General features: G+C 39.9%; 1 protein-coding gene across 9 annotated transcripts; it reads right to left on the reverse strand.

The window, feature by feature from the left end:
* Positions 1–567: 567 nt before the first annotated feature.
* On the reverse strand, positions 568–13,868 carry LOC124219379 (synaptic vesicle glycoprotein 2B). 9 transcript variants are annotated; one of them, XM_046626860.2, is made up of 12 exons: positions 13,661–13,866; positions 6,678–6,731; positions 6,350–6,511; positions 5,846–5,972; positions 5,446–5,567; positions 4,452–4,696; positions 3,935–4,110; positions 2,956–3,139; positions 2,779–2,893; positions 1,993–2,152; positions 1,758–1,885; positions 576–769 (listed from the first exon to the last, which is right to left on the reverse strand). In XM_046626860.2, the coding sequence occupies exons 1-12, from the start codon at positions 13,713–13,715 to the stop codon at positions 717–719; spliced, it is 1,581 nt and encodes a 526-aa protein (XP_046482816.1). In that variant the 5' UTR covers positions 13,716–13,866; the 3' UTR covers positions 576–716. The 9 variants fall into 9 exon arrangements, 7 of the variants coding, with proteins under 7 accessions (XP_046482838.1, XP_046482848.1, XP_046482816.1 ...); XM_046626842.2 differs by having other exon boundaries at positions 5,846–6,008; XM_046626851.2 differs by lacking the exon at positions 13,661–13,866 and adding an exon at positions 6,818–8,167 and having other exon boundaries at positions 5,846–6,008.
* Positions 13,869–14,287: the final 419 nt, after the last annotated feature.

Consider the following 14,287-nt stretch of genomic DNA (forward strand, 5'->3'; position numbering starts at 1 on the left):
AGAAAATTAAAGTACTAATCACACTTGTAAAACTTTCTCTCGGTATAAATAACAGACGCACGTGTATGGCTGATAACAACTAGTGACACTATTTTCATCGAGTATGACGCCAATCAACAGTTTTCCAACTTTTATTTCGTTCACTTCCACTGCTGTTCGATTCCCCGCATAAACCAGAGATGCATTGTACGCACCCACGTATGATAAACAAATGGAATACACGTATTGAAAATCGATGGCATCTCCGTATTTGTGTATCACCCTTCTCTCGCTATCGCTATTTTTCGCTTTGCCACTTTGTGGTTCACGCTGATGGTACAATTGTGAAAATAAATGGAGACACGACAATATTATTGGACAATGCGAGAATACCTGCGCGTATTCGTTCACGTTAGGAAAATTCATCCATGACCGTGCTACCTCAATCGATGTTTGGTTGACGATCGTTTTATAATCAAACCCACATTTCCGACACCTTGATAAAATTTTTCTTGCAGTTATTATCACCTCGGCGTAAACAATTGCAGCTATGCATTATCCAGTTTCAGTCGCAACAATATCTTGTCTGTGTGTAAAAAATATTTTATTCACTGCTCTAACTGCATATACGTGCAAAGTGCAGTTAATATCACTAATATTGTCTCTATTTACAATTTGTTATTTTCCAAGATTGCTCGAATGCCTGATAAATATCCTCAGTCATCAGCACCCTGCTGCTACGGTAGTTTTCCCGAATATTTTGACAGGAATATTGCCAGCACAAAGCACACTGAAACACATAAATCAACCTCGATGATTAACCGATAATAATGATAATAATTGTTTATCTGTGGGCCGTTGTTCCGTCATAAAAAACACATTGGACATTTCCTAACATCGTTTTTCCTGTGCCTTTGCGAGCCTCTCTCAACATCTTTCAGGGACGCGAACGGGAATTAAAATATAATTGGTTGGATACAAGAAATTTACTTCAGGAACAGTGCCAGCCGTGGTGTGCACGCAAACGCTGCTGCTTTCAAGAAATTACAGTAAAGTAATGACAGAGATGGATGAATTTTATTACCTAGGCACGAAACTAGGCGGCACACCAAGAGCATAAAGAAGTCGGGACTAAATAGTGTAGAATTAACCCCGGAACGGTAACGGGGGATGAAAAAACAACCCTCGTGAATTTAAATTTCCCGCCGCAAGATAACAGCTTATGTTTTCGATTCGAGATACCGACCATGATTCAATTTCATTATCCGAGAGTAAAAAAAAGTGTTTTCGCCCGAGTGATTCTTCACTAAAAGACAAAGAACATGAGACCCTGTAAGATCCTGGACCATATCATCTATGCGAGAGATGGAATTTTCAAGATTGGGGCGTTTTTTCGTCCCCTCGTTACCGGAACAGGCAAGAAAAAAATAACTTTACCGTTCTAGTGTTAAAAAGAAGGCACGAATGCGATGCTTTTGAAAATACGATGTAACAATGTGACTTAATTCGGAAATATTATTCCAACTTGTGAACGTTGACTCGAACCGTTTCCACCCTTAAACGAGTTCCAAGTCAGCCGGTATAACAAAAACAACAATCTCTCGGTGACCCACTCGCTGCGAAGCAAACACTGTAAACTGGAAAGCTTAAAGTGTCACATTTCGCGTGAATGCACCAAAGTTCTTGGTGCAATCCGGGGGTGTTCGGTGCACGTGCTTTGGGGTGTATTTCGAGCGGGTATATAATACCGCAGTGCATGTGCCGTTCCCGTTACTCACACGTGAGAAATCCACCGATGTAGTAGAACGGGGCGTCGCAGGATACATTTAGAAGTAAAGGAAACAATAAATTTCCAGTCAGTGCTCCGAATCTGCCCGTCATCAGGGTGACGCTTACAGCGGTAGCTCTGCAGAGGAGATGACAACATGCGAGGGAGAAAGAGTAGTGTTGGGTAAAAACCATCTCCAGGATTATCAAACGGATGGAGGGGTTATTTCACCGTCCGAAACCTACCTCAGGCTCGTTGGGACGACCTCGATTATCATCGAGGTTATCGCGTTCGTCGATATACCCGTAAGTGCGATAATCGCCGAACAAAGTACGAGGAATATCGTCGTCGACGGTGAGAAGCTCAAACCCAGATAACACGATCCCCCGGACACCAGAGATACCACTGCGAAAAGAACCGTGATACACCTTCAACAAGTGTCCTGCCGCGAATATAAATGCGACGGAAAAATGAGAACGGGGCGAAAATCAACGGTTCAAAAATTTATGCCAGACCATTTGTTGAGACGTCATTTGCATACGAAGCGAGAGCTGAATTTGCGAAGAAAAACTTTAAAGGCAGATTCTTTCAGCGAGATCGAATTCAATCAATTTCTGTTTAGTTTACTTTTTCGAACCTTGATTTCACCGCTTCTTCGATTTAGGTAAGTATCTATCCGTGACACATTATCAAGTATAAATATGTAGATGAACCTCGGTAATGGAATAGCGTATTATAATATTTCTTTTTTTTTTTTTGTTGTTTTTCGTTGTTGTATATGTTCAACTTATTCACATTACTAACAAACCGATATCATCGTTAAAGATTAGGAAAGAAAAAAGAGCAAATCGTTGATGGTAGTCAGTCATTACCAAAAACTGAAAGGTTGATTTAAACGTCTTGTGTAGGATGCAAAAATAGACTCCACCTCTTTCCGAATAAAAAGAAAAAAGATAAAAGAATAAGAAGAATAAAAAAAAAAAAAAAATGACAAGAAGTGTCTTGTGACCAAAACACCTAAAAGGTCTTACGCAAAATGCTTTTCTTCCCGACCTTGTTGACGATGGCCCCAACTAAGAAAGAGCCCGTAACTGCGGACGCGGCAATGATGGTAGCATTGGTATAAACTGTGGTTGAAACAATCATCTGAAAAGAGAAAAACCGAATAGCACGGAGACCCAGCAACTATGAATATAAGAAAAACTCACCGGAATGCAAGTCTCGGTTGTATTGCCAAGAGCAAGAGCCGCCTGGGCACCAAAAGCTTCGATGGCTTGGACGTTAAGTTTTTCACAAATTGTCGGCACGATGGGAGAGTCGTCCGACTCCTTGGGGTCGAAGTTGTTCAGAATAACGATTAGCTGGGGTAGCCACGATTTCATTACGTGCATCCTTTGGGCAGAAATTTAATTACTTCCTCCGAGGGAAACCGCCATGATTAAGCGAGCTCTACAGTCTACGTGCACCTTCTGCGCGTTGACCGGAATGAAAAGCCTTGAGAAAATAAATATCCGCGGGATTCAAAGTCGATCCTCGTTGTGTCGAAGAATCATGTCTGCTGTTGCATTGCTGCTGAGTATGTTCATCGTTTCTCAGAAAACGTTTCTCGACGCACCCGAAAGTCGAGAAGTTAAAGCAATTACGAACCGTTTCACCCTGGCTGTAACCATTAACTTAAGGGTGCTTGCTAACCGCGTGCCACCGTGATATAAGGTTAATAGAAAGGCATCATCGGTGGTCTTAAAGACTTCGTCGTGATATCGCACGCATAGAGGCGGGTGGGAAAAAAATTCATACCAATAAAGCTTCGCAGGTTTTCATTTTCCGATAAAAGGATTACTTATTTTATAGCAATCGTACAACGTTGAGCCGAAATTTGGTTAGGCGCTTCTGATACTAATTGCAACGAAGTATAAACCAAGAAAATGAAGCACAATTCAATCAGCACCTTACGTTTCGAATGACTTCGTTGCTATATTGCAAAAGTATTTTATTCCCCATTCTTAGCGCCATTTTTGAAACGTCACGAATGGTATTCCCAAGTTTTTAATTTCCAAAAAATAAAAGTCATGACTGGTTCGTATAACCCGAAATTATAGGTTCTGTACTCAAGAATTTCCAGAAGCAGCTCATTAGAAAATCGCCGAGTATTTGAAATCTACAGAAAGAACGATATAGTTTACTCACCCGGTCATGCTTGCGAAAATAATCACATTGATGGTGAATAGAGGGAAGATATATGGTGTTGGGAAGAGGAATTTCATGCGATAAAAACTTCTCCGCAATCCATCACGAGATGATCTGTTCGCTGGTTCCAATGGCGTTTGAACCTTGGCCACGTTCTCTATTCGCAAAATTTTCACCTGTGGAGTGAAAACATGTCGTGTAAACGAGCTTGCAGCTATTTTGCGACGCGTCAAGTCGCAAGCGTGCAAATTTTCATGCCCATTGATGCGCAATTGCTTTATCAGCTGTATTGAACGGGCAGCAGGCTGTTAATTTCGAGTTAAAACGACGGACTTGTATCAGCAATTGTTAACACGTCAACAGGTAGAGTTTATAGCGTTTGCATTTCGTCAAATGTAAATACGCACGCGTTTACACGTATCTACCTATTTGGAGGAACAATGTTTGATCCGTGAATCTACTCCGATATATCAATTACAACGAGTTGGCCGGGCAGAGCAAGCGTGATTCAGTTTACCGGATAATCGTCCTCCGGCTTTCCAGTGTTCATCGAATACATTCGTCGAAATACTTTGAGAGCCTCCTCCGATCTCCCCTTGGTCATGAGGAATTTCGGACTCTCTGGAAAGCTCCACATCGCCACGAATCCCAGAAACGGTGGCAGTGCGCAGATCAACAAAAATATTCTCCAAGCGTCAAAGATCAGCGAATTGTTGAATAGCGAAAACGACCATGTCCGGGGCAACACGGCTCTGGACAATGCTGCAGAAATGACATTCAATCGTATTTCAAATTCGCGATTTACTGTCGCAGTGGAAAGCCTTTTGGTGTTCGGAGACGAATCGGCCATCTGAATCAAAAGTTAGAAAGTGAGAAAAAAAAAACTTTTTGAAAAAAACCTCCAGCAACGCTATTTGCTACAATCGTAGCGCACAAGAATGAAACAACAATTATTTCATATAATAGAAAAGAGTACGTCCAAATTTGAATAACTTAAGCCGTACGATACTAATTATCTGTCACAAGATTGTGATTAGAAACTTCAAAACGATCAGACTCTGGTTTTTTTTATCATCCGATTTCAATGTTGTTGGGCTTGTTTTGAATTAAGACATCCTGAGATGAATAGATTTGTCTAGCAATAAGTACCGTACAAGAATATTTATATTTACATAAGATTTCTTTTTAAGAAGCTTTTTCAGACAATTTTTTGGGTGATCTGATCAACGAGAAAAATGAGTCTAGAAACATCAGAAGAATCTGATAAAAAAAAAAAACGCGAGTGCAATCATTTCTATCGTTGTAATTATAATACCTTTTGTCAAATTGACGACGTCTTAGTTAACTTTTATTATTCGAATTCACTCAGATTACTTTCCATTACACAGTGTGTTCCATCATATCAGTCGACTTCACTACAATTGGTGCAAATAACATTGTCGGAGATTGTTCAAACGGTTCCTTCCCCAACTTTTGATTCGTCGTCAAAATATCGTGTAAACAACGATTACCTGGAACCGCGACGTTTCCAAGGGCGAACAGCGATCCCGTCCACATAAGAACTCTGCTCCGATGACGTTCGCCGTGAAATTCAGCGATGTACGTCATCAGGATAGCAAAAGGACCGCCAACGCTGAAACGAGATGAAGTTAGGGTTAGCGATAAAGAGATGGGTCGTCTGTTGTTTGTGATTTCCTCCGGTGTCCAGGGTCTTTACACCGTATTCGTAAGGGTTGGAATCTGTCGTTTGTCACAGAGTATTTTGGCTGAGTGAGTGGGAGTGCTTTTGTGTCATGACGGAGAGTTCTGCTGTACTAATTTCGTACAAGCTTGCTCTTCCTGCCCGTATGGTTAATTCGATGGCGAGAACTACGCCTAATTACACGTCAAACAAGTTGTTGATCTACTCACATTATACCGCTGGTGAATTTGAACGACAGGTAAACGTAGTAGCTCTGGGCGGCACTGCCGAAGACGTTGCAAAGCGTGTCTGAGATCAGGCCGAAGAGCAAAAGGTACTTTCTTCCTATATGGTCCGCTATAAAGCCCCACACAACAGCGATGCATATCATTCCTGAAAGAGGGAAATCCTGTTCTTTTCCCATATCGCGCGACTCTCGCTAGTGCTCGTGACCGCGTTAAATTTAATAATAAAAACACTCCAAGGCAGAAATGATTCCCTCTCTCTCTCTCTCTTTCTCTATATTTATGAAAATTAAAAGCAATGCGGATGAAGGCAACGAACATCTTCTGGATAATCAGAAACTGTTCACGAATCGCGAATGAAAAGGACATAAAAGCACTGGCTACATTCCCGCTTGGACAGTGAAATTGCATCACCGGGAGGAAAAAATTATTGCACTAAATAGCGTGTGTTTTGTTCTCGCATTATTTGGATCAGCCGATTCTACGTACCTGCGTAAGTACTGGCGGCCAATAACCCCTTTCGAAAAAGGCTTAGATCAAGCTCACACTCCGCCGATGGCATGATGAATGCGGTGGTCGACGTGTCGAAGACCGTTGTCCATCCGGCCGGAATTGCCGCCATCAGAAGAAGCACGTTGAATAGTCCATACCCTAAATATTTCCACGTTTGCATGAATGTACGACCATGGGACAGTACTCAAAGGCATTGGATATGTAGAAGAAGGGTTGAAAAAAAATTAAGAAACTTAGCAGACCGTAATTACGTGTCGCAGAACAAATTCGCGCTAATGGGGATAATGAAAGTTGAAACACTCACCAGTGGCCGATACCGCAGTTTCAAAGTCTACCGCAGCTTCCGCGCACTCGTTTTCTGCGGATTGTGTAAATATTTAATTTTGTTTTAGCCGGATAGATGAGGGTAATTTTGTCATTCATTTAACCCCGTATACTTCTCACCAGGTATTCGAGGCACAGATTCCCTGTCGCCATTAACTTCCATATCCGACTTAACGCGCGCTGATTGAAGAATTCTTTACTATCTTAACGCGTACTGTCTGTTGGATGATGGTTTTAAAAATCTAACGCTCGAGTAATAATGCTCGGATTTTTACGAATTGGTTGTTCATGAAATCTCTGCTACGTCATTTTTGGCTAAATTTAACGCGGTCAATCCTTTGATTCCGCGATATTCTCGAATTCATTTGATCCGTATCACGAGAAAAATATTTTTTCTCCGCAACCTGAACTCTGGACCATAAAATGAGTACCTGAATTAAATATCAATTTAGCGAAGAGATCCGACTGGCTGAAAAATACGGCAGGATAATTTTCGTCGATGCATAATCTGCAGTCAGTCACGTGGTCGAGCAGTGTCTTTGTATTGATATCTTTGCTTGAGTGTAAAAATCTGTAGTCTCACTGTCAGAGATAAAATTAATCGCTTTGCCATTCAGAGAATGTATCTGACATTTGGTATTTATTTAAGAACGTCAGTGACGGTCTTTTGTTTCGAAAACAGATAGGATCTGGATTTGAAATGTGTATATCGCAGGTAAGAAACAAAAGAATTTTCTCACAAGCTCGAAAAGTAAAAATCAGAAAGGAGACACGAAAGTCACTTGTCGGTAATAATAAATAGAAAAATACATGCAGCGTAATGAAGTATCGAGATAAGTTTAAGACTCCAATTAGCGTGCGCGTTATTTTGTTCGTTTTAAATGCAATCCTACATATTACATCTTTCCTGTTCTTTTATCTCAACGACGCGAATACCTATCCGGGTATGAGCTTTCATACGCGATCGTCATCAATTACCCCGCACTTTGAAATCTCGTTTTAAATGCCAAGGATGAATTACACCGGCTATAACTCAAGATTTCCACGAGTTTGGCCCAGTTTCGTAGCCAACTAAAACTCGAATAGCAAATCTATAGACACTGATGGTCCAGCATTCCACTGTCTTCCATCTCGGTTCTCGTGTACTGTGAAAAATCTTTTCCAAATCAATTTTAACGGCGCTAATTATACTACACGTGAATGCAACCGATTAAACCATTTCGATGAAATTCTTCTTCACTCTTGCAATGTAAATTTCGCGATCAGTAACACTTCGCAGAATCCGGCAACTACGCTAATTTCCTTGAACTTTTCCACTTTGCACTTTTTACCAGTAGGGTTTTAGATGAAGATATCTTAACGCAGCCTTACGGCTCGAGAAGCAATCGGCATCCACCCTACGCATAGCTACGCAACCAACTGCGTCCTCATGTTACTCCAGTTTAGTTTACCAGTTGACAGTTTCGCTCGTGACTTTGCTGTGACAGGTGCGAGGCCAACAATGCGACGCCGTTATATTAAGATTTAGAGCCCCTAGATTTTCAGATAAGCCTCTAGCTGCTGCTTCCACGTGCGTATAATTGCACTCACGATCAGACAGCAGCAGCCGCTGCAACCGTTCATTCTCAACATTCCAGCCGATTGGTAGCTGTGATGGTTTGTGCAATTTTTAATCAGCATTCTTTTCAGCTTTAACCAGATTATACGAGCAAAGCGTGAGGCCATTATAATAGCACTCATCTCCCGCCAATGAAAATTATCACAGTTCATATAATGACGGTATATCTTAATATGAACGTAGATGCTATCGTTGAAATCTTTAATTATATCACACGATTTTCGGAATGGTAATAAAATCACCTGCACGCTCGACGCAACCCTTAATAAATTCAGGAGTTCCTCGAAAATGGATTACCGATACCAAATTAAACCAGCTGGAAATATTCACGCTGTTCGTCATGCTTTGACGATCATTTGTCTAGTTGGTCGTTGATTACTTTAATGAATAGATTTATCGCGTTTCCTCCAATTCCACTTCCAAGTGCCATAAGCCCATCAGGCTAAAATTTGGAACAACGTAGTTATCAAACCTTTATCAGTTCTGATACGCCGTATTTAGTTGAGCGCATCTATGCAAATGTTTTGAAATTTGTGTATTCTGTCAGTAGGAGGATGTGGCAATCGTCTGACGGCCGTCTGTAGCACTCTCTGAGTATTAATCTTTCTCTTAATTAACTGCTTTGATGAATGTGTACATCATCACGACCGCGGCTGCTTTGTACAAACATCGACTGCGGTGAGACTGAATCAAAGTCAAGTACCGGCTGTGGCCTCTCTATGGTTACTTTCAGCTATATGTGTATATGTTAAAAGTTGTACAACTACACCATCCGTTATTGGAGAAAAACTCTATCAACGCAGCACTGATTTATACACCTACCAAACAAAGTAAACTTCAAATTTTGGATTACGATCAGTTCCTGACGTTTTTTGAAGCTTATTGAAGCTTGCTACTAAAACTGGATCGTGGCGTATAAGTATAATTACTTTAAAGAAATTGTAAAATGAAAACATAATCGACCACGATATTATCATAAGCACAATTATTTTCCTTTATTTTCACTCCGACTAAACTTCTTTGCACTTTTTTAGTTCGCATGTTTTTTCGGAAGATTCTCTGACTTGCTTGCCTTGTCGAATTGTCTGCATGATGATTCCTACAGGTATAAGTCAAGAATGAGAATAATTAGAACTGCGGTATTTGGAACTGAGTGTTGATAAAAGTGGGATAAAGTTGGCGTCGTTGAATAATATATTTTTGATGAGTGTTTTTATTGCTTCGACCACGAGGTTAGTTCTTATCAAATATCTTTACAGTCCTTATCAACGGACATGTCTCGACAAATTATTTGGCAAGCTTGCAAATATAGACTTGAGAGAAAAGGTTCCGAGCACGACCACCATATCCACCATGCATAGACGCTTTCGCACGTCTTTGAAATGTTCGTAACTCATCGTCAGCATTCTCAGACGATAATTTTAACACCCCGTCATAAACATCAACCAGTTACCGTCCCACGACTAGTGTAGCCGTTGGATTAGGTGATAGTTATCAAACGTAAATATAAAAAAACTAAATACGTTGTCACCGACATGCATGCGTGTATTCGTAAAAGGTATAACTCAGGTGACTTTGAACCCACGAAAGATGGCTCCACTTTATAGATGAGTTTACCCACGTTTGAATTTCTCCTAGGACGCCTACTTCGTACAAATTAAATGGTTAAATATTCATCAGAGAAATCATTATTTATTTTTCTTCCAAACTAATTGCAGTGTCAGCAGCTGAATAAGCGTGTAAATTTTTCCGACTGCCCAAACTATAATTTCTATGTTTGCTTCGAATGTCGATGATCGATTAAGTTTCAATTTTGACCAGACTGGTGAGTGATAAATGTTTCAGATTCATATTCATACATTTTTTACGGAAGGCAGTTTCAAAGAAATATAGACTCGGTCAGTAACTAATTCAAAGACCTCCGTCGGTATATGAGAAACCTTCAGTGATCGAGATCGTTGAAATTTATACCGACTGTCAGAACTGTTCATTATTTTAAAATAAATACCAGCACGGTTGATTATACGGGTTACATATTACAGTGCTCGTTTTAAAAAGAGTGAAAGACTAAACTTAATCTACTACTCATTTGGGGACGCATCATCGGAAATTTACTTGCCGGTTCTTTTTTTTTTTGGGACAGCCTAAATTAGAGAGCCAAATTAAGAACATTCACATATTAAAATCTGCCAATCGTAACGTTATCGAAGCTTAGCTGTTTTCCAAAGAAACGAAAATGTGGATCTTTTCTCATACCATCGAATTGCTTGATAATTTTGTTTTTCATTCAATTGGAACAACATAAAACGTGAGTTGTAGCTTGCATGTGATTCCTATTAAGCTAAAAGTCACTCTGAATTTGATTTAGGAGCATTTGATGCTGCTACGTCACATGATGAGTTTCATATCTTTATAAAATTGCATAATATTTACTATTCATTAGATTTTTTATTTGGCATTATTTTTTAGTTAAGTATCAATTGACGGCCTAGTTGAAAGTTATATGCACACTTTTTAGGATACCTGATATTGAAATTAATACCTACGTATAAAGATCATGCAATGTAATTCGGTATTTCATACCTTTTATAATATCTACAATAGCATCAAAATGATCCATAATAACTCGTGAAATGTGCTTTAATGACAAAAGCAGAATATCGTATCTGATTATTACGCTATTAAAAAAAATTAAAAAATTCGATCCGTTAACACTAATCGCGATGCGCGTGATGAGTTCAGTTAAAATTTTTCAACGCTGGAATTCCAAAACTCGGAAGCTTTTTCAAGAATCATCGGTTATACTCAAATTTCCCTCGGATACTTCGATAAAATTGGATTCAAAATTTCCAAAAACATATGTTTCTACTAAGAAAGGTTGAATTGAAAGATTTAATAACTGATTAAGAAGCTTGTAGATACATGCGGGGATAAAAGTCGATTTTTTATTACGACAATTCTGGTGCATAGATTGTCAATTTGTCATGCATTTTAAAAAAGATTGACCTTTATTCCAAATTTATTCCGAACTACATCTTTGCGCGGGGATTGATCGATACAATAATTTTCAACCAGAATTCAAAGGCGATTTTCAAAACCATTCCAGCGAATCAGTAACGCGTGAAAGTCGCTCCCGGGTTAGCTAGAATATAGGTATCGGACTTTCATTAAATAGTAGGTATAAGGTATATATAGGCATCGCCTCTCATAAAATAGTCAGGGTCACACTCAAGTGCCCATCAAAGATCACGCGGACATTACGCCAAGGAGCTTGTTGTACTACAACGCAATCGACATTCCGTATCACGAATGAAGATCAAGTATCGAACAATTACGTCGAAAGTGTAGCGCTGGAAGCAGTAGCGAATCAATTATGTCTGTTCGTTTATTATTAGGGTTAATTGAACGTCTCGTTCAACGTCGGGCATTCAATAATTTCACCGTATATAAATCAAACTATTTGCGAAACGAAGGTTCGGATTCACGCAGATTCACGCCGATTGCACTTGGCGTGCGCGTTAATTGGAAAGTCGAGAGATTGTTCAATTACATGCCGACTAAACCGCATTCTCGCAGTTTGCTTATCATGAGCAGTCTCGATGAACGACGGGAACGAGGAATTGAGAGTGGAAACGAAAATCCACTGGGATTGCATTTGCCCATCGGACTCGATTCCGCTTCAAGATATGGATTTCAGTCTCCGTAAAATGATAACACACAACTGGTCTCTCTCTAAACAGTTTGTTTTATTATCAACACTAGTTCATAGCGTTGTATATTGTGGCCAGAACCCGGTTTAAAACGAACCTGAAATCAATTCAGCCCTACTATGAAACATACATCATGTATTTTTGTGCCGCTAATAATATGCCACCTCTACGAATAAAAGCTCCAAATATTTGAGTTGATGAACATACTCCTTGTTTCAAAGTACGTAGAATTACCCGGAAGTAAAGTTTCTGTTTACTCGGATAAAACCCTGCCATGTGCAAATGCGTCAGACTGAGAGTAAACAGAATTTTAGGAATTGATTTTGACACCGGGAGGGATGAAGAACCGATTCCAAACTTGCGGTAATGATTAATTGACTCATGTAATGGTAGTCCTTGAATCAAGACATATTTCTGAGCCATTCTTAGTCTCGGCCAGACTTGATCTTGATTTTTTCAATGTCGAATGGACGCATTACTTGGCTGAGAATCGCTGGAGAGAACGGCTCGTCAATCAACTGACTACGTGACTATACAGTGTAGTATAATTGACGCGTGGCGTGTGTTTGTAAACTTTGTTTGCGGTCATTTGTATCCCGGAAATCGTGCGGCTGCAGCATCATTGAGCCCGCAAAAAATTGGACTTTGATTAAATACACTGATTGTGAGAGAAATATTTAGTTCCGGTTACCGCTCGGTCCTTAACTATTTTCATCTTTTACCACAATCGAAAAATATAGTTCTAGGTACAAAATGAAGATTAGTTTTCTAGCTGTTACCGGAAAGTGTAGTATCCGTTACTATTCTTTTTCATTACAATCAGTGTTACTATATTTTCTTGTATCTGTAGCGAAAATTTAACGTTTGTGCAACAATAAATTGATGTTGAAGCCTTATTTAACTAAAAAATTTCAGTGAACCGAACAAACTGATTTTGCGTTGCAATTACCAAAAAAGGAGCGACAATAGAGCAAAATGGTTACGCGTACCTCGGTTTTCGCAATTCCAAAAATATTGAAACAGTTTTTCTTTAACGATACCTGTTTTACTGAATTATTCTAGTTACTGTAACAAATGAAATTTTTCGCGGTGTACTTTGGTACCCGATGAGATTGGTGGGCATAGAAAATCTTAGTGATATACCTTAATTCGTGTAGACTACATAGTAACACGTGCTTGTCGGAGAAAACGTTTGGTGAAAGTGACGGCACAGTCACGAGACTGTAAGAGAGATTCTCCTTCGGAACTGAAATGACTTATGTGATAAACAATACAATACACAACCTGGCAAATTATTTTTCATGCTCAACTCGAGCCGCAATCTCTGCGAAATGATCTTACGCTGATATGCACGCGCACATAACACGCCAAATGACCAATAAAAATTGCACAATGGTTTCGTAAGAGGAAGTTGGATGAGGTGGGCAACGTAATATGCCTTGGAAAATTGGAATTCATAAGCTTTTGTCGCCGCTTTAACGGCTCCGATATCAATGCCGAACCACGCAACTATTTTTTCAACACAGATCAATGACCTGGTCTATTCGCGAAGGAAAATGAATGCCGATTGTCCGATTGATTTATATTTAAAAAAAAGAACGGTTTTGGTACAGATATGATTGAAATTTTACTTACCACGTTCGGCAGTCGATATCACGTGATAACGGGTCTTGTCAACGATCAGGGCCATCTCGAGACCTTGCCGATCTTATTTACACTGTGAAGAAAATTTTGTATCCGCAAACTCTCAACAGATTCACTACAACTACTCCTGCAACCTTAAGCGCCGATCTTCGACTCCGATTTTTTGGCGCGTGCGAAATCGCGGCGCTCAAGTCGTGTATTATAGTGCCAACTATTGTGTCTGAAGCGTACTCAAAGCGCCATCTGTTACGATCTATGCATAGATGAAAAAAGAAGAGGAACAAGTAAGAATGGAGATGTGCTTAGATATTGAAAATTACGGCAGCACTTGAGTCATGGCTGCGGGCAACGGCGGGATTTGAACACTTACGCAAGTTCTGTATTAACACAGCTCAAGCGATATTTTCAATGTCACATCACGTGTGGTCTACGCTATCATCTATTGTTTGGATCTCTAGTCAATGCAAATTTTTCGATGGGTCTTAAACGGTGTTTTTACTACTCAGTGATAGCGGCATTCGGTTGTAAACTCACCTCATATTCAAAGAATTCAAAACAATGAGAAGAAGCATCCAAGAGACTTCGAAGCCAATGCAGTGACGCCTTTTCGAATGGATC

Source organism: Neodiprion pinetum, chromosome 1 (genome assembly GCF_021155775.2).
Source record: "Neodiprion pinetum isolate iyNeoPine1 chromosome 1, iyNeoPine1.2, whole genome shotgun sequence".
NCBI classification, from domain to species: Eukaryota; Metazoa; Arthropoda; class Insecta; order Hymenoptera; family Diprionidae; genus Neodiprion; species Neodiprion pinetum.

Bases quoted from the DNA above. Each gene is read 5' to 3' on its own strand.
- LOC124219379 (XM_046626842.2), bottom strand. From the start codon at position 13,715: ATGGCCCTGATCGTTGACAAGACCCGTTATCACGTGATATCGACTGCC. The intron at 6,512-6,677 runs GTGAGTGTTTCA...GGAAATATTTAG, and splicing joins AACTGCGGTATCGGCCACTG to GGTATGGACTATTCAACGTG. The intron at 4,111-4,451 runs GTAAACTGAATC...TTCACTCCACAG, and splicing joins AGCCGGAGGACGATTATCCG to GTGAAAATTTTGCGAATAGA.